Raw genomic sequence first — 18,428 nt, 5'->3', positions numbered from 1 at the left:
GCTCCTTTCTGGATAATTCTTGCCCTAAAGGGCTTTGTTCTGATAGAATTGCTACTATACTGGGGTGGTGCATTACAAAACGAACTGAACCAAAATAACTACAAAGCAGCAGGCCTGCTGGGCCGCATCTGAAGCCCGATCTCCAGCAATAGAAGAGATACCTTACTGGCACAACTGTTAACTAGATTTTCTGGTGTTTGCAAACCCAAACATGCTGATCTGATACAGAATTTGATTGGGGTGAAATAGCAAACTCAAATATATGGGGTTTGCAGAAAGAAGGAGGAGAGTTAGATGTAATTTCCACTATCCCAAGCATGAGTGATCCTTGTGTTTGGCCACTTGCTACCTTATACATTAAGCTACTAGCCCTGTTCCTATAGAAAGTTCATATTAAGGGAAGTGAAGGGGGAAAAGTCCAAATGCCAGAATATATTGGATATTTCTTGAAATCCACAGGAAAATTGTGTCCATTTGAAGGTAGCCTAGCTAGAAGCAGAAGTCTTTTCTGGCTGTTACCTACACTCCAAATGAAAAATTTCCATTTTAAAAGGCTAGATTATCTAGCTGGGGAAAGCAGTATCACTCAGTTGGTAAAATACTTGGCCAGAATGAAAAACAAAACAAAACAAAATACCCTTGATCTGAATCTACTTCCTGTACTCAGGAAGTGGAGGCAGGAGAATAAAAAGAATAAAGTTATCCTCGGCTACATCATGAATTCAAGGGCAGCCTGGGCTACATGAGAATGCCTTTAAAAAAACATACGTGAAAATAAAATAAGAACACCTAAGAATTATCCTCAAAGAGTGAGACATAGTTGGCACAACTGGAGTAAAGTTAACATCAGGCTTTTCTTAAAGTTAAAGGGCTGAGAATAATTTGTTCTCGCCCAAGTCTGTTGTTTCCTGTGCCTCAAAGCCAGCTCTTGCTGAAGAAAGATAAGAGTAACAAATAGGTTCCAAAAATGAAATGTGAAGAACTCTTTTGCACTATCATTCTGTTCAGACTTACCACACAGAAAGGCGCAGTGGCATTCAGATTCTGTCCTTCAAACAATCAGCTCCCTTGGACCATTTTGTTCCCCTTAAAGCTTTGGATCCTGTGGTCTTTCTTTCCAATGCACATGTGAGACACTGGCTTGCACAGTTTTGCAAATCCCATGCCTGACTTTTTCAGGAATACAAAAGAAGGTGGGACATGTTTCTTCTTTCTTTAATCTCTAAGAATAAAAAACTAACAGCATTCTCAGCCTGCATTACAAGGATTTGTTTCATATTGTGATATTTTAATAGATAAGACTTCAGATTTTTTCTGAAAGTTTTTACCTGTGAATGTGTATATAAATAGTATATACATATACATACACACACACACACATATATTAGTATATGAGTACTCTGTAGGTGACTCAGACATACCAGAATAATACATCAGGTCCCATTATAGATGGATGTGGGTTCTAGGAATTGAATTGAGGACCTTTGGAACAGCAGTCAGTGCTCTAAACTGCTGAGCCATCTCTCCAGCCCACCTGTGTATATTTTTAATCCAATTTATCAAAGGTATTGAGAAAACATGGTCTAGCTCTATTAATATAAATCAAACAAATGGTGCAACCTAAGGAATTAGAAGTTAGTGGTGCTCATTCCAGGGGAAGTGACAAGGAAGGAACAAGGCCCTCTGCTGGTGAATATAATTACATAGAAATAAAACCAACTTATAATTGGTGCTCTTCAAGGAGAAAAAAAATGCAAACAGCCTGAGAGAACCACTGTAGCGAAAAAGGTTCTAATACTGGAGGAGGTTTTATACCATTTCCTCCCATCAAATACAGAACTAGATAACTAGGGGAAAATTATGGAAAATTAAAGATTAAAAACTAATGTTGAAATGGCAGAGAATACACAGGCTACAATTACTATAGTGTTCTCCACTAATCTCTTTCAGAATAAGATACAATAAGATACAACTTGGAAAGTATTTCAAAAATTTATACTCTAAAGAAAGCCTCAATAATGACTATTGAGAACTCTACATTTTCTAACCTAAAACTGTCTTAATTAAAATAAGAATTATCAACAAGGAAGATACAAGATTCCTTCCCCACACTCATATACAGATCCTTTCTCAAGGGCATCAAAAATGTTGCTTTACACCAGACACTATAACTTAGTCCTCAGAATAAAATAAAAATATTGCAGGCATTTTCCTAATGAAATTTTAAGACATGTGGAGTCTGAATAAACTGCCTAAGGCAGTATGCAGATTATTAAGTGGTAAAGCTAGTTTTTAATCATGGCATTAGTCAATTACTAGTAACACAAATAGTTTTCAGATCTCTTTATGCACTGTGTAAGGCCGTCCTGCACCACTCGGTCTATAGACCAAAGGCATTCTTTTACCTGTGAATGAGTATTTGATGTGTGGTCATGGTTACTCTCAAATGCTAATTTGATGAGCTCTAGAATCACTTGGGGGATAGGCATCTGGGTATTATCTTGATTGAGTTCATTGAGGTGGAGTGTCTTGTCTTCTTCGGTGGCATAGTTTCCCATGCAGAAATCCTCAAAGTATAAAAATGGGGAAGTTATTCGGACACATGAATACATTGCTTTCTTCTCCCATGGATGAAATATGACCAGTCTTTTGAGTCTCTCCTTCCTTGACTTCCCTGTCATGATAGACTGCACCTTAAATTCTAAGACCAAATGAATCTTTTCTGAATTGATTTTTCACTTCATAAATGAATGAATGGTACATGTATCAACACAGGAATGGTCCACAGGAATTGCTCAATCAAAATGCATTTTTTCCCTTAGTATCTTAATTTTTTGCACTACTGAAAGAGGTAATTATTTCAGGTTTTTCCCCATTGGAACAGTAAATTATGCTGAGTTTAAAACCTAGTAGAGCAAACTATGTAAATTAATTTGTGTGCATGTGTGGGAGCACACACACCACAGTACATGTATCAGGGTCAGAGATAACATGTAGGAGTTGGCTTTCCCTCCTGTGTACTTCCAGAAGGAGATCTGAAATTAGGCTTTGTGACAAGTGTTTTTCTGTACTGAGCCACCTTACCAACCCTGGGAAAACAAACTGCTAGTACAGATCACAGTCATTCAAATGGTCACTCGGTCTTTTGCATGTTTCTGGTAACTTACTAAGTTTTCTATAATACTAATATAAAAGTTCTGACTCTCTGACTTCTATATGACTTACAATCCTATCTGGCAGTAAACACCACCTCCTCCTCCTCCTCCTTGCCACTTTCTTCCCTGTGTAACAAATTTGCTACAAAATGTTGGTCGTATAAATAACAAAAAACATTGTTAATCATAAAGAAGCTTATCTAATATTCTACCCCAAATATAGCTGCAGAACTGTTCTGGAAATGACTAAAGGAATATAAGAACAAATTCATGAATTTTACTTCAAAATAAATGGGGAACAAGTATGTAGTTAAATTAGAATGAAAGTGGGTACATATAATTTTTCATATAGATTTTTTCTTTGTTTTTAGCTTCAGTTTCTTTGTGTAGTCATGGTTCTCCTGAAACTTACTCTGTAGACTGTACTCAGAGATCTGCCTGTCTCTGCCTCCAAAATGCTAGGACTAAAGGTCCACCTCATCATTTCCAGGCTCCAGGAATACATTTTTTTAAATTGGATTTTTTTTAAATTTACATTTCAAATGTTATTCCCTTTCCTGGTTTCCTGTCTATAAATCCCTTATCCCATCCTCCTTACCCCTTCTTCTATGAGGGTGTTCCCCGCTCCCCAACCACCCCACTTTGTGCCGACATTCCCCTACACTGGGGGATCCAGAAGGGCTTCTCCCCTCATTGATGCCCAACAAATCCACCCTCTGCTACATATGCAGCTGGAGCCATGGGTCTGTCCATGTGTACTCTTTGGGTGGTGGTTTAGTCCCTCGGAGCAGTGGTTTGTTGGAATTGATGTTTTATGGGGTTTCAAGCCCCTTCAGCTCCTTCAATCCTTTCTCTAACTCCTCCAATGGGGACCCAGTTCTCAGTCCAATGGTTTGCTGCTAGCATTCGCCTCTGTATTTCTCATGCTCTGGCACAGCCTCTCAGGAGATAGTTATATCAGACTCCTGTCAGCGTGCACTTCTTGGCTTCATCAATATTGTCTAGGTTTGGTGGCTGTATATATATGTGGGCAGGATCCCAAAGTGGGACAGGCTTTAAATGGTTATTCCTTCAGTCTCTGAACGGCCATTCCTTCAGTCTCTGCTCCAAACTTTGTCTCCATATCTCTTCCTATGAATATTCTTATTCACCATTTAAGAAGGACTGAAGTATCTGTACTTTGGTCATCCTACTTCTTGAGTTTCGTGTGCTCTGTGGATTTTATCTTGGGCAATTTGAGCTTTTGAGCTAGAATCCACTTATCAGTGAGTGCATACTGTGTGTGTGTGGGGGGGGTTGGTTTTTTTTTTGTTTGTTTTATTTTTTTTTGTGGAGACTGGGGGTTACCTTACACAGGATGACATTCTCCAGTTTCATCCGTTTCCCTATGAATTTCATGAAGTCATTGTTTTTAATAGCTGAGTAGTACTCCACTGTATAGATATACCACATTTTCTGTATCCATTACTCTGCTAAAGGGCATCTGGGTTCTTTCCAGTTCCTGGCTGTTATAAATAAGGCTGCTATGAACATAGTGAAGCATGTGTCCTTGTTATATATTGGAGCATTTTTGGGTATGTGCCAGGAATGGTATAGCTGGGTCCTTAGATAGTACTATATCCAGTTTTGTGAGGAATCTCCAGACTGATTTCCAGAGTGGTTGTACCATTTTGCAATCCCACCAACAATGGAGGAGTGTTCCGCTTTATCCACATCCTCGCCAGCATCTGTTGTCACTTGAGTTTTTTATCTTAGCCATTCTGACTGGTGGAATCTCAGGGATCGGCATTCCCCTGATGACTAAGGATGTTGAACATTTCTTTAAGTACTTCTCGGCAATTCAGTATTCCTCAGCTGAGAATTCACTGTTTCGCTCTGTAGCCCGTTTTTTGATAGGATTATTTGACTCTCTGGAGTCTAACTTCTTGAGTTCTTTGTATATATTGGTTATTAGCCCTCTATCAGATGAAGGATTGGTAAAGCTCTTTTCCTGATGTGCTGGTTGCTGTTTTGTACTAATGACAATGTCCTTTGCCTTACAGAAGCTTTGCAGTTTTATATGATTCCATTTGTCAATTCTTGATCTTAGAGAATAAGCCATTTGTGTTCTGTTCAAGAAATTTTCCTGTGACCATGTGTTCAAGGCTCTTCCCCACTTTTCTGTTTCATTGAGTGTATCTGATTTTATGTGAAAGTCCTTGCTTGATCCACTTGGACTTAAGCTTTGTACAGGGCAATAAGAATGGATCAATTTGCATTCTTCTACATGCTGCCCTCCAGTTGAACCAGCACCACTTGTTGAAAATCCTATCTTTTTTCCACTGGATGGTTTTAGCTTCTTTGTCAAAGATCAAGTGACCATAGGTGTGTGGGTTCATTTATGGGTCTTCAGTTCTATTGCATTGATCTGCCTGCCTGTCTCTGTACCAATACCATACAGTTTTTCTCATTATTGCTTTGTAATACAGCTTGAGGTCAGGGTTGGTGATTCTTCAAGAAGTTCTTTTATTGTTGAGGATAGTTTTCACTATCCTGTTTTTTGTTTTTTGTTTTTTGTTTTTTTTTTTTTGGTTTTGTTTTTATTTTTTTGTTATTCCAGATGAATTTGCAAATTGCTCTAAGTCTATGAAGAATTTAGTTGGAATTTTGATGGGGATTGCAGTGAATCTGTAGATTGCTTTTGGCAAAATGACCATTTTTACTATATTAATCTTGCCAATACATGAGCATCGGAGATCTTTCCATCTTCTGTGATCTTCAATTTCCTTCTTTAGAGACTTGAAGTTCCTGTCATACAGATCTTTTACTTGCTTGACCTCTGAGGTATTATATGTTATTGGTGACTATTGTAAAGGGTGTCATTTCCTCATTTCTTTCTCAGCCTGTTTATCCTTTGAGTAGAGGAAGGCTACTGATTTGTTTGAGTTAATTTTATACCCAGCCACTTTGCTGAAGTTGTTTTATCAGGCTTAGTAGTTCTCTGGTGGAACTTTTGGGGTCACTTAAGTATATTATCATATCATCTGCAAACAGTGATATTGTGATTTCTTCCTTTCCAATTTGTATCCCTTTGACCTCCTTTTGTTGTCTGATTGCTCTTGCTAGGACTTGGAGTACTGTATGGAATAAGTAGGCAGAGAGTGGGCAGCCTTGAAACTACACCCTAGACCAAGCAAGAAAGTAATCTTCTTGCAACAAACCCAAAAGAAGAGAGACACACAAACATAATTCCACCTCTAACAACAAAGATAACAGGAAATAACAATTACTATTCCTTAATATATCTTAACATCAATGTTTCAATTCCCTAATAAAAAAACATAGACTAACAGACTGGATATGTAAAGAGGACTCAGCATTTTGCTGCATACAGAAAACACACCTCAGAGACAAAGATAGACACTACCTCAGAGTAAAAGGCTGAAAAACAGCTTCCCAAGCAAATGGTTTGAAGAAACAAGCTGGAGTAGCCATTCTAATACTAAATTAAATCGACTTTCAACCAGAAGTTAGAAAAAAAAGATAAGGGAGGGCACTTCATATTCATGAAAGGAAAAATCCACCAAGATGAACTCTCAATCCTAAATATCTATGCTCCAAATACAAGGGCACCTACATACATAAAAGAAACCTTACTAAAGCTCAAAGCACACATTGCACATCACACAATAATAGTAAGAGATTTCAACACCCCACTCTCATCAATGGATAGACCATGGGAACAGAAACTAAACAGATATAAACTAACAGAAGTTATGAATCAAATGGACTTAACAGGTATTTATAGAACATTTCATCCTAAGAGAAAAGAATATACCTTCTCAACACCTCATATTGACCATATAATCAGTCACAAAACAGGCCTCAACAAATATAAGGTTGAAATAATCCCATGCATCCTCTCAGATCACCACTAAAGGTGGTCTTCAATAACAACAATAATGACAGAAAGCCCATATATGCATGGGAGATGAACAATGCTCTACTCAATGATAATTTGGTCAAGGAAGGAATAAAGAAATTAAAGACTTTTTAGAATTTAATGAAAATGAAGGCACAGCACAGCCAAACTTATCGGACACAATAAAGCAGTGCTAAGACAAGCTCAGACCTCAGAGTGCCTCCAAAAAGAAACTGGAGAGAGCATGCATTGGCAGCTTGACAGCACACCTAAAAGCTCTAGGAAAAAAAAAGCAAATACGCCCAAGAGGAGTAAAAAGCAGGAAATAATCAAACTCAGGGCTGAAATCAACCAAGTGAAACAAAAAGGACTATACAAAGAATCAACAAAACCAGGTGCTGGTTCTTTGAGAAAAATCAACAAGATAGATAAACCCTTAGCCAGACTAATCAGAGGGCACAGACAGTGTACCCAAATTAACAAAAATCAGAAATGAAAAAGGGAGACATAATAACAGAATCTGAGGAAATTCAAAAAATCATCAGATCCTATTACAAAGGCCTATATTCAACGTAACTGGAAAATCTGGAGGAAATGGACAATTTTCTAGACAGATACCAGGTACCAAAGTTAAATCCGGATTAGATAAACCATCTAAACAGGCTCATAACTCCTAAAGAAATAGATGCAGTCATAAAAAAAAAGTCTCCCAACCAAAAAATGCCCAGGACCAGACGGGTTTAAAGGAGAATTCTATCAGACCTTCATAGAAGACCTAGTTAGTATCAATCCTGTCCAAACTCTTCCACAAAATAGAAACAGATGGAGCACTACCAAATTCCTTCTATGAAGCCACAATTATGCTTATACCTAAAGTACACAAAAACCCAACAAAGACAGAGAACTTCAGACCAATTTCCCTTATGAATATCGATGCAAAAATACTCAATAAAATTCTTGCAAACTGAATCCAAGAACACATCAAACAATCATCCATCATGATAAAGTAGGCTTCATCCCAGGGATACAGGCATGGTTCAATATATGGAAATCCATCAATGTAATCCACTCAAAGATAAAAACCACATGATCATCTCATTAGACGCTGAGAAAGCATTTGACAAAATTCAACCCCTTCATGTTAAAAGTCTTGGAAAGATCAGGAATTCAAGGCCCATACCTAAACATAGTAAAAGCAATATACAGTAAACCAATTGCCAACATCAAACTAAATGGAGAGACACTTGAAGTAATCCCAATACAATCAAGCAATACATTTTTTATTCGTTATGTCATTCACTCAGGATAGATGTAGATCAGTAACATCTCAGTGTCAGAGTACTTCATTAGCATTCACAAGGCCAAGTTCAGTTTTTAGCACCAACAAAAAGTTACATTTCAAAAAGGAAAATGTGGCTAGAAAAAACCTATTAAATTTTTAAAATTAGACATCAATAGAAAGTGCCAAAATATAATTTGAATATAAAAATCTCAGAAAAGATTTAAACAAAACAAAAGTGGTAAAGAGAGCACTCAGTATTCTGAGCACTTAGTGCTCTTAGGCTCCAAGCTTGGTTCCCAGCACCTTGTGATTCTAGCTCCAGGGTTTCTGATGCCCTCCTTCTAGACACTGGCACATGCATTCACATGCACATGCCCACAAAGAGACATACAGAGTTAAAAATAAAATATATTTTAAAGCAATAACCCATAATTGTTATACAAAAAAAGTGGTGTGTCAATGCATGATGGCACAAATAATCCCAGCAAATGGCAGGCTTGACACAGGAAGATGGCTGTGTACAAGATCATTCCTCCACATATAGACTAGTTTAAAATGTAAATAGATAGCAGGAACATTTATGTCTTGATAATTTAGTATATATGAATATATAAGGCAAACAAAATAATAATACAGGGGACCTCACCAGTGTTTTAGAAAATAATAAATGAAAATACAGTAATTTTAAACCATAAGATCAAGTTAAAGAAGTAATCAGATATTCTTAAACATTAAAATTCCCCCTTTCAAAGTTGAAGGGAATTATTTTTCAATAAACTAGGAAAATATGAAATTGAATAAACACCAAAACCAAATAGTGGAATATACTAGAAAATAAACTACAGATTAATAGTGAGAAAATAGAAGTAGAATGGGGGAACTTAATGAAGAAAATAACAAGGGAAAAAATGAATGCTGAGTAAAGTGACAAACGGAGTTGCAGCTCACCTAGAGACTTAAGTGAGTGAGCATTACTGGAGCTTATTCATAGTTCAAGACCAGCCTGAGCAAACACAGCTTAAAAGAACCCAGAAGAACAAGACTAGATCTTCCCTTAAAACACTGCAGAGGATATTAATAATATGCTTAAAAACAGATAATAAGTGTACCCTCATGATGCTAACTGTTCATTCAAGCATGTTACAGAATATATAAATTTTCAGAAAAGGAAACTTTCCCCATATTTATGTTAGAAACAGAACACTGGCCAAATAAAGAATACATGTGGAAAGAGGAAAGCTAAAAAAATTATTTTCAAGGAAACAGGACTGTCAAGTTAGAAATAAAACAGCTTTAACTTCTTTAATCAACAGTTAATTTTTGAGACATATTTTAAATAAAACAACTTTCCAATTGTTATTCTGCCAATGAACATGTTAATGCCTGCTTGAGTAAACACGGATACTTATCCTAAGTACTTATTTAGTCAATAGTACACAGCAATATTAAATGTTTAAATAGATGGCTTACTTAGATTCTATTAACTAATATCTATTAGGACACGGTGGTATATATTAAAGGAGAAGATCTATATTTACATTGTTAAGAAATTTAATCTGATCCTATTAAATATGCTTCATGAATAGAAAAAACTAACATGTTAAGTAGCTCATCCCTAATCTGCTTATGCATGGTCTAAAACTCTAAAAGTTAGACATTCATAAAATCAGAAAAATCAACTCTATAAACTATTAAAAGAGATAGCTAGGTAATATGGCTAGATTTTTATTTTTAAATAGTAACTTTCCTATAGAGAGTCAAGCTTAAAATATTACAGTAATTGGGGTGGAGAGATGGTCGGTGGTTGTGAACAGCTCTTGCAGAGGACCCACCTCTATGCCCAGCACTAACTCCAGGAAGCTCACCACTCCCTGTACCTCCAAGGCAATCCAACAGCTGGCTTCCGTGGGCACCTGCACTCGTGCAAATATCCAAAACCTCACAATGCTTACAAGTCCATTTCTAAAAGCAACAAAATACAGTCTGAAAAAATAAAAAAAAATAAAAAGTATATTAAACAACAAGTAAAAAATTGCAATTTATAGGGAACCTAACCAATAGGGAACCTTAGCTCCCCTTAACAAAGCTTGACTAAATATATTTTCAAATAAAATGGCTAATGGGTAAAATGATATGAAAAGACAGGAACAGGAAACAGAAAAGGTGAGAAATATGAAGTTCTCTGTTTTTGTTCTGCTTAAATCCAAGAGTCTTTTTGTAAGCCCAGGATGGCCTCAGGAACTCGTGTTGCTGAATGACAGTGAACTTTTGATTCTCCTGCCTCCACCTCACAAACACTAAGATTATAGTTGTGTAGCACCACGTAACATTTTATGCCAGAGATCGGGACCAAAGCTGGGGCTTTGGGCATGCTCCATCAAATACGTTACATCCCCAGCTAGTAAAGCTTTGAGGTTCTGTCCTAATAGGTTGTAGAGTTTGCTAAGAAGTGGAAATATAATAAAAAACCCAAACATAATATAGCTCCATGGGAAAGCACTTTTCCAATGTGCAGAGCTCTGAATTCAATGCCCAGTTTAAAACAAAACAAAACATGTACATGTACACAGAAAGTCAGGATGGAAAACTCACAGAAACCTCAGGAGAAGACATTAAAAACTAGGGGAGAACTAACTGGTCAACAGATGCTATTGATAAAACTAAGTATAGGCTTCAGAAATAGAAATAAAACTGAATCTTTGCTTCACTATACTTAACAAAGCAAATTCTAGGTATGGTTAGAAACAGAACTTACATGTATACTTAGTTTTGGAGTGCCAAAACGGTCTCTAAAGACAAACCACAAGGAAAAGATTAACTACAGAAGAAAACATTCAAATTTTTATATAACAAGACATCCCAAAGGCAGGTACTTTTGAAGATAAAAGATATATAGGTCACCAAGGGCTACCTTTCGAACAATAGAAATAAAATAGGTCAGAATACCGAATAAAGTAATGAAATTCACTAGTAATTAAAGAAACAAAAAATTAAAAGATTGACAAACATAAAAAACAAAACAAAAAAACCCGTGTTCTTATTCCTAATGACGGTATGAAAGGGGAAAGGGAGAAGTTCTAAGCTTTGTTCAAAAAACACCCCTCCTCACCACCACCACCACCTCGCAAAAAGTAAACAAAACATGGCACAGTAAATTAAGAGTGGTCTTTTCTAAAGAGTTTGCTGTGAATATACACAAAAAAGAAAATACAGCTTTAAAGATGCCTTGGAAGTCTTATAGAAGTTTATTTATTGGCTATCAAATACAACCTTTTTCTTTTCCCTCTTGAAAACAAATAGCCTTTACATTAAACTGAAGCATGAGAACATTTTAAAAACTCTTGAAAAACAATAATACAGAGTGTTCAACAGTGTGGATTGAGAGATGCTTTACGGTATACCCTCACTTTAATAGAATGAGAACTAGAAAATCCTGGTGAGTTGCGAGCTACAGTATGCCCTCAACACTATGATCAAAACTTTGTTTGCTTCCACCGTCCGCTGACCATGAAACAGCTTCTTTTTAGTAACTTCTAGTCATTTAAGGAAGATCACTGGAGAAGTCCTCTGGTAAATGGCAGGCTTATGATTTTTAATAAGAGAACATCAAAACATTGTATAAACAGGAAATGACATTTTAATGACTAGGTCTCCGAATTATTGAAAATACACAGGAGAGGCAGGGGAGTGGGGCAGGGAAAAATACACAGGAGCCTTTTAGAAACTGCAAATAGGTAATGCGTCTGCCACCACCTTCTAGTTTTCTAAGTTACTTCTAGGTTTCTTTCAGTCCAAAAAAAAAAAAAAAAAAGACCACCCCAGGCTTTTCTTGGTTTTGTTTGTTCAAACAGGTTATCACTATAACTCTGGATGGCCTCCAGCCTCAATAAGTAAACAACCTAGCCTCAAAATTCTTGCCTGTGCCTCCCAAGTGTCAGGAATGAAGACAAGTGCCACTACGCCTGGCCATGCAAAATTTTGAGTTTTTGAGTGTGCTAGGGATAAACCTGGGCATTGTACATGCTAGGCAAGCATTCACTAAGCTAGCTCTAGCCCTTAAAAGGTTCCTATTCGTCTAAATTATTATGAATTTACATTATTAATCAAGTCTAATACTGGTCACATTATTAGCAGTTTCCCTAGTCATAAGCTGCTATGGCGTAGGCATGGTAACAGGTCCCTGTAGCCCTTACAACTGGGAGGTATAGGCAGCAGAGTCAGTAGCTAAAAGCCAGCCTTAACTACGTAGTGAGTGCCAGGCCAGCCTGAGGTACATGAAGACCCAAGGAAAAGCAATAAATTTTAAAACTATTTACTGCAGGATTAGATGTGCTGTACAGGGACACATTAGCAATCCAGCTATCAAAAACAAAGCAAGGCAAGCTCTAAGCCCTTCTTCAGCTGTGGAGGTTAGTCATTCCATTTGGGGCGACTAGTAGGCCTGGTTCAGCTTTAAAACAGCAAATCCAGCATTCCAGACAGTTAAGATATTCAAACCTGTATTTAAGTTCCACTTCCAACAACCACCTGGTGCAAAAAATAACCCAAGTCAGAGTGGGCGCATAGCAAATTCACCAAAACCTCGCATGCAAGTGCTAACCATTTCACTGGAGAAGCATGAAACCCACACCATATGCATTTTTCTCAAATCTTGGTAATTCCTATGAACTAGCCAGATTTAAACCAGTTTGTTTTCTTCAGTGAGTATGTGGCTTGGCTTCCTTGTGGAGCCTTATTTTTCCATTCAACTTTCCATTTTATATTCACTTAAGTATAATATATCCAAACACCTACCTTCTCTAAACATTAACGAACAAGAAATTCTGCCAGCCTCAATGTATGGGACTAAATATTCTCGATGATGATAGTCACTGAATATGTACTTGCTAACAAAAGTGATAGCTGTTAAACTATCATATTCCACACACCAGTTTAATCAGTTACCTCGCTAGAATTTTTTTTTAAATATTTCAGTTTAACAACAAGTAAGAATCAAAGACTTGGGACATACTTAAGTTTCCATGCACAAAAAATTCTTTTGAGACATAAAATCTTCACAGGAAGACTGTTTTTCCATAGGTCAATCTTACGTTCATTTTCTTATCTGCAATGTGACTTGATTCTCCCCCCTTAGAATTGTATTACTTTAAATCGTATCCAAAATACAGATTTTAAGTTAAGTAACTAGTTACTTCCCAGCTCTGTTCTTAACCCAAACTCAGCACTGCATTAACACTTCATCAATGTTCCTCAACATGTTGTGAGACATCTTTTCATGAGCCTAGACTGTCCTGCAATCACTGGCCTCTGAGCATTGCATTGTGGTGTAATTGGCATCCTCTTTTCTTATACATAGGATATACTTACGCAGTCTTAGAAAACACACATTATTCAAAGAAATAGTTCCAATTTTCTATTTCAAAGCCAATAATTTCCCTCTCTTCCCAGCCACTCTCCCAACATGGATATATATATCTGAAATGTTTAATTAGAAAAACTATCCAAACACAAGTCAATTTTATATAAAATATTTAATTTTTAAAACACAGGCTATTCATGTCACATAAATAGTTTCAATTTTAGGTTGGCTGCTTATGGCCAGCAAATGTATCAAATGTGACAAATAATAATTTAGATACTGTCACTTATAGGAAAGTCTAAAGCTCTAAGACTCGCCATATTAAATTTTCAGAGATTTGAATACTCTATTTTGCTAAATTTCAAAACATTTCTTCACTTCCTCTACTGTTTTAAGTCAATTAGTAGCCAATATTCAAATAAAAGCAAAATATTTTTTCTTCCATTAATTTTTTTCTTTCACCAACAAAATACCATCAGAAATTAAAATGGTCAACTGAAAATTCATTTAATAGTCATAAACTGGAAAATCATCTTTAAAATATTCTGTCACCAAACAATGTTTCCTGAATATTGGTAAATGCAGGGTCACAGATCGTATGAAGGGCATGAAGTTAAACTGGCTTTCCAGAACAGTTCTTCCCTATTTAACACTCCAATGGAAAGGTCCTAGAACAACTGAAGCTGTCAGTTGGCACACTCAGTGCCCCAGACTCTGTCCATTAGTGAAGGAGATGCTGGCTATTTACCTTTGGTTCCTTTCCAGAAATATAATTTTGCTTTTTTGTGTGAACATAAACATAGTGACACTTGACAACATCATAGTTATTCTTTCTTGGTTGATTTTAATAGAATAAAAATGACCTAATAGCACTGCTCTAATCTGGCAGAAATTACAGTAAATTTCACAAAATTGAAAGGAAAAGGTAGTTTTCTCTTTGAGTTTTCTTTTTGCTACGTAACTTGACATTTTCTTAAAATAATTATATAACTTTAAATATGGTGTTTGCCACCCTCCTTCTGTGAGCTTTAATATATTTATTATGTATCATATGATTTTATTTTGTGAATTGTTATACATATTTGATTCAAACCCCTGCCCTCCAAATAGAAACTGGGTTAGTATGACAGCCAGAAAGAAAGAAACACACTAAAATTCTCATTCAGCTATTACTTTCAACAACTTAACTGATCAAAAAAAAAAAAAAAAATTAGTACTTCCCAGAAGTAACAAAAGGTACCGAGTTCTCCCTTTCTTTTTCTCTTACACTCCTACCGTGAGAAGGTAACAGTGAAAGTTAACAGCCAAAAGACAGGCAGAAAAGGACCGTGTGACAAGCAGAGGGGATGGACCTAACAGAACTGACCAAACAACTCCTAAAAATGGAGAGCTTCGTGCCCCTTCAGCACAGTGCAGACTCCCTTGGAAAGACAGTGGTGGAAAGGCTAACTTCATCCGCAGTCCTGAAGCATACCTGTTAAGGCACTTACTCGAACCCCTCCCCACCCGACCCATAGTTTTCATATAAAAACCACTATTTCATTTGAATGAATTTTGCTGGGTTATGGTAACCTGAAAAAAACAAAACAAAACAAAACAAAAATAATGTTAACCATTTGTTTTATATAAAACTGTTGCATCAAGAGAAAGGTTGTGTTTTATTTTCTGAAATGAGCACAAAGTACACCTTTCACAATAACACTGAAAGCAGGTGCAAAGACTGACAGTGACCTTTGACTAAAGGTAGCTTTGTAAAAAGAAAATACCAAAGAAATCAGTGCCCTTTCTGATTGCTGTAAAACTGGGAGGGTTGAGGGAAAGGGGTAGGTTGTTTACATAAAAGTTGGTCCAAACTTACAAAAAAAGCACAAGTGTGCATAGTTCAGAAGATCTGCAAGAGGGCCATAAAAACATTATGTCCCTAATGTTAGCATCCACTTAAAACTGCAAGAATACAAAATAAAACTGTTAACTAAAATCTGTGACGATGTACAATCAATAGAGCTAGTTTTAAGAACAGCATGAATTTAAGCAAAGATTTTTTTTTGTTGTTTTCTTTTTTCACTATTGTATGCAAGACCCTTTCCACATAAAAATAAAGCTGTTGTTGAATTAATATTATTCAAGTCTCTTGGATTGCTGCCTGAAATTGCAGCTAGAAAAGTCTTTCCAGATAAAAATGATGTGCCTGAGGAAAAACAGATACTCAGTATGGTAACCCTCTGCCTCGACCTCTGCCAGCTGATGTGCTAATGTGTCCCCTGTATCCTTGTGAGTATCCAGGTCCTTGGGCAGGAGAAGTCCAGGTCTGTCCATGCATGAGGCTGGGGCCACCTGGATTTTCCTGTAAGTTACCACCATAGTTATAGTTGTGTATCTTTGCTGGCAAGGGGTGAGTACTCTCCGGCCCTGTGGAAGGGTCACTGCTGTTTGTGAGGACCGTGATAGGACCATGGCTGTACTCAAATCTATGGTCCTTGTCTCCACTAAACAGCATGGGACCAGCATTGAGGTAAATGTCTCCGTATCCAGCTACTGAACTGGGAAATGACTCGGTGAAGGCAGAAGTCTGAGGTGGACCACCAGTGTGAGATGAAGCAGTACTGTAGTTATCCAGAGACTGAATATCTGAGTTTCCGATGAAACTGCGCGCCTCCAACGGTGCAGCAGCAGAGCTACTCCCCAGACCATCACTGCTCACATAAGGGGCGGCAGAGAAAGACGCTCCAAAGTTGTCTTTATAGTCTGAACTGGGCACGTACGTGTCTCCTGTGGAATAATCAATACCACCTTCTCTTTTGGGATCATCCTGGGGCTGATGTTGAGCAAGCAGCTGTAAGAGGGCTGCCTTCACTCCAGCATGTGGGTCAGTTAATGAAGAACTAGTAGTAGGTCCATGCTGGTTTTCTGTCCGATAATCCAGGTCCTCCTCAGTGACTGGTGGTGGTTCAGGAGGTTCAGGAGGTCGTTGATCAGGAGGCAGAATCCGAGGCCGCTCTGGCTCTGGTGTCAGCTCCAATATCCTCCTGTCTTGGTGTTGGATGAGGTCATCTTGCCCTAAGTAGAATAAAACCAAGAAAGAGTCAAAAGTTACCATGGAAAATGAAATATTCAGAACAGTTACACATTTTACCTTTCACAAAATACCAAAGGACACCTCACAAGTGTTCATGTTGCCCACTATCACGTAAACACAAGATTACTAAAGAAATACACTATTCAACTCCACACAGTCGTACTTAATGCTTGAAGAGTAAGTTTCTACTGCACCCAAAACATTTATCCTTTTGTATTGAGAATTGAGTTATTGTAAATTTACCTTAGAAAATATAATATTCATAATGGACAATTTTCTAAACAATCTAGTCCAGGAAGTAAACAGAATAGGTCTCACTAGTGACCTGAGAATGTCTTCAACACACCTCACTGAACACTCAAAGCCACAGATAGCAACAGCTCTGCGCAAGTCACTCACTCACCAGAGGCAGGAGTGCTGGGTTCTGGAGGCGGCCTGAGTTGCACTGGAGCGTCATGTCCTGATCCATTCTCCCTCTCCTCCAGCATGGCATCTTTCTGTTTTGACTGCTGGGCCTTTATTAACTGAGTCAGGAGGACTGCAAATGCACTCTGCACTGCAGCCTGCGCAGCGTCAGTTTCCACTTTAGGCTGGATGCTCTGTGAAGGCTGAACTCCTCCCAATGATTTTGAAGACTCCTGTTGTGGTGTTGATGGATCTGTCTGTTTTTCACCTGTTGCCAAAATTCCAGCAGGAAGGTTTATTTTATTTAGCTGCTGTTGAGTCTCAGAGTTTACCTTAATGTTCAACACTTGGACAAAATCAGCCATATTAACACTTGATTTAGATTGTAGTAGGTTTAGAAGAATTGCCAATTCACTGTGGTTTAACGGCTGTCCAGGGCCTGTTATTACTAAAGACAAAATGCATCGATTAGAACTGCCATAATTCACAGTTTCCCCGACCCCTATAACCTCTTCATTATACAGTATTAAAACTCCATTTGAGGGAGAATTATGAAACAATGAGAAACAAGCACTGAAGGAAGTCTTCTTACCCATCAGACATTCAAAATCTAACTACAACACAAGCCATGATAGACATCAAAACTACAATCTGTTTTGGGTAATTCATCTTCAGGAATATATTTTTCAAAAGAAAAATCAAGATTACCAGCAGAGTCATACACAGATTTAACCAAGAGCTAACACTGTGTAAGAGAAATGAACAATGACATCTAACAGTGCCAGCACTTTCTAAGCTTTTTGTGGCCTTTACCCCTCACAACCACTTTATAAGACAATATCTATTAATTATCCTAAAAGAGCGGATAATTTGCAAGATCCTGAACTCTCAAATTTAATTCTGAATGCAGTCTCTGAATTCTTTGCTATCCCACTTCAAAAATGAAGTTAACTGTGGAAAGAACTTTTTAGAAATTAAAACTAATGTTTTACACACTGTGATAAAAATCTGTTTTTATTCAGATTACTTTATAAAAATATTAAGCCATTTTGAGTTACAAAGACCTACACAAACATGCATATTACATATTAACTCATTACCAGTAGACATATCTAGTTAATTTTCTTTCTCCAATATTCAGGCTAGACCTGACAGATTCCTAGGTTCTTCAGGGAAATTAAGACTTCAATATTTAAAAAGCTGTCAACTAGCAAGCATTGTGGCACACATCTTTAATCCTAGTCCTTGGG

General features: G+C 37.3%; 1 protein-coding gene across 5 annotated transcripts in view; it reads right to left on the bottom strand.

The window, feature by feature from the left end:
- Positions 1-11,560: 11,560 nt before the first annotated feature.
- Positions 11,561-18,428, bottom strand: part of Cdk13 (cyclin-dependent kinase 13) — a 94,244-nt gene continuing 87,376 nt past the window's right edge. For 2 of the 5 annotated variants that reach the window (XM_039095721.2, XM_063276458.1), the window contains exons 14-15: positions 17,177-17,626; positions 11,561-16,754 (exon numbers count right to left, since the gene is read on the bottom strand). In XM_039095721.2, the coding sequence (XP_038951649.1) occupies positions 15,904-16,754; positions 17,177-17,626 (1,301 nt within the window). In that variant the 3' untranslated portion in view covers positions 11,561-15,903. The remainder of the gene's footprint in view (positions 16,755-17,176; positions 17,627-18,428) is intronic. The other 3 variants (XM_039095722.2, NM_001271295.2, NM_001271296.2) reach the window with 3 other exon arrangements.

The sequence above is a fragment of the Rattus norvegicus genome, chromosome 17 (genome assembly GCF_036323735.1).
Source record: "Rattus norvegicus strain BN/NHsdMcwi chromosome 17, GRCr8, whole genome shotgun sequence".
Taxonomy (NCBI): domain Eukaryota; kingdom Metazoa; phylum Chordata; class Mammalia; order Rodentia; family Muridae; genus Rattus; species Rattus norvegicus.
Note: the sequence above shows the minus strand (reverse complement) of the source record. Positions and strands in the feature narration are given on the sequence as shown.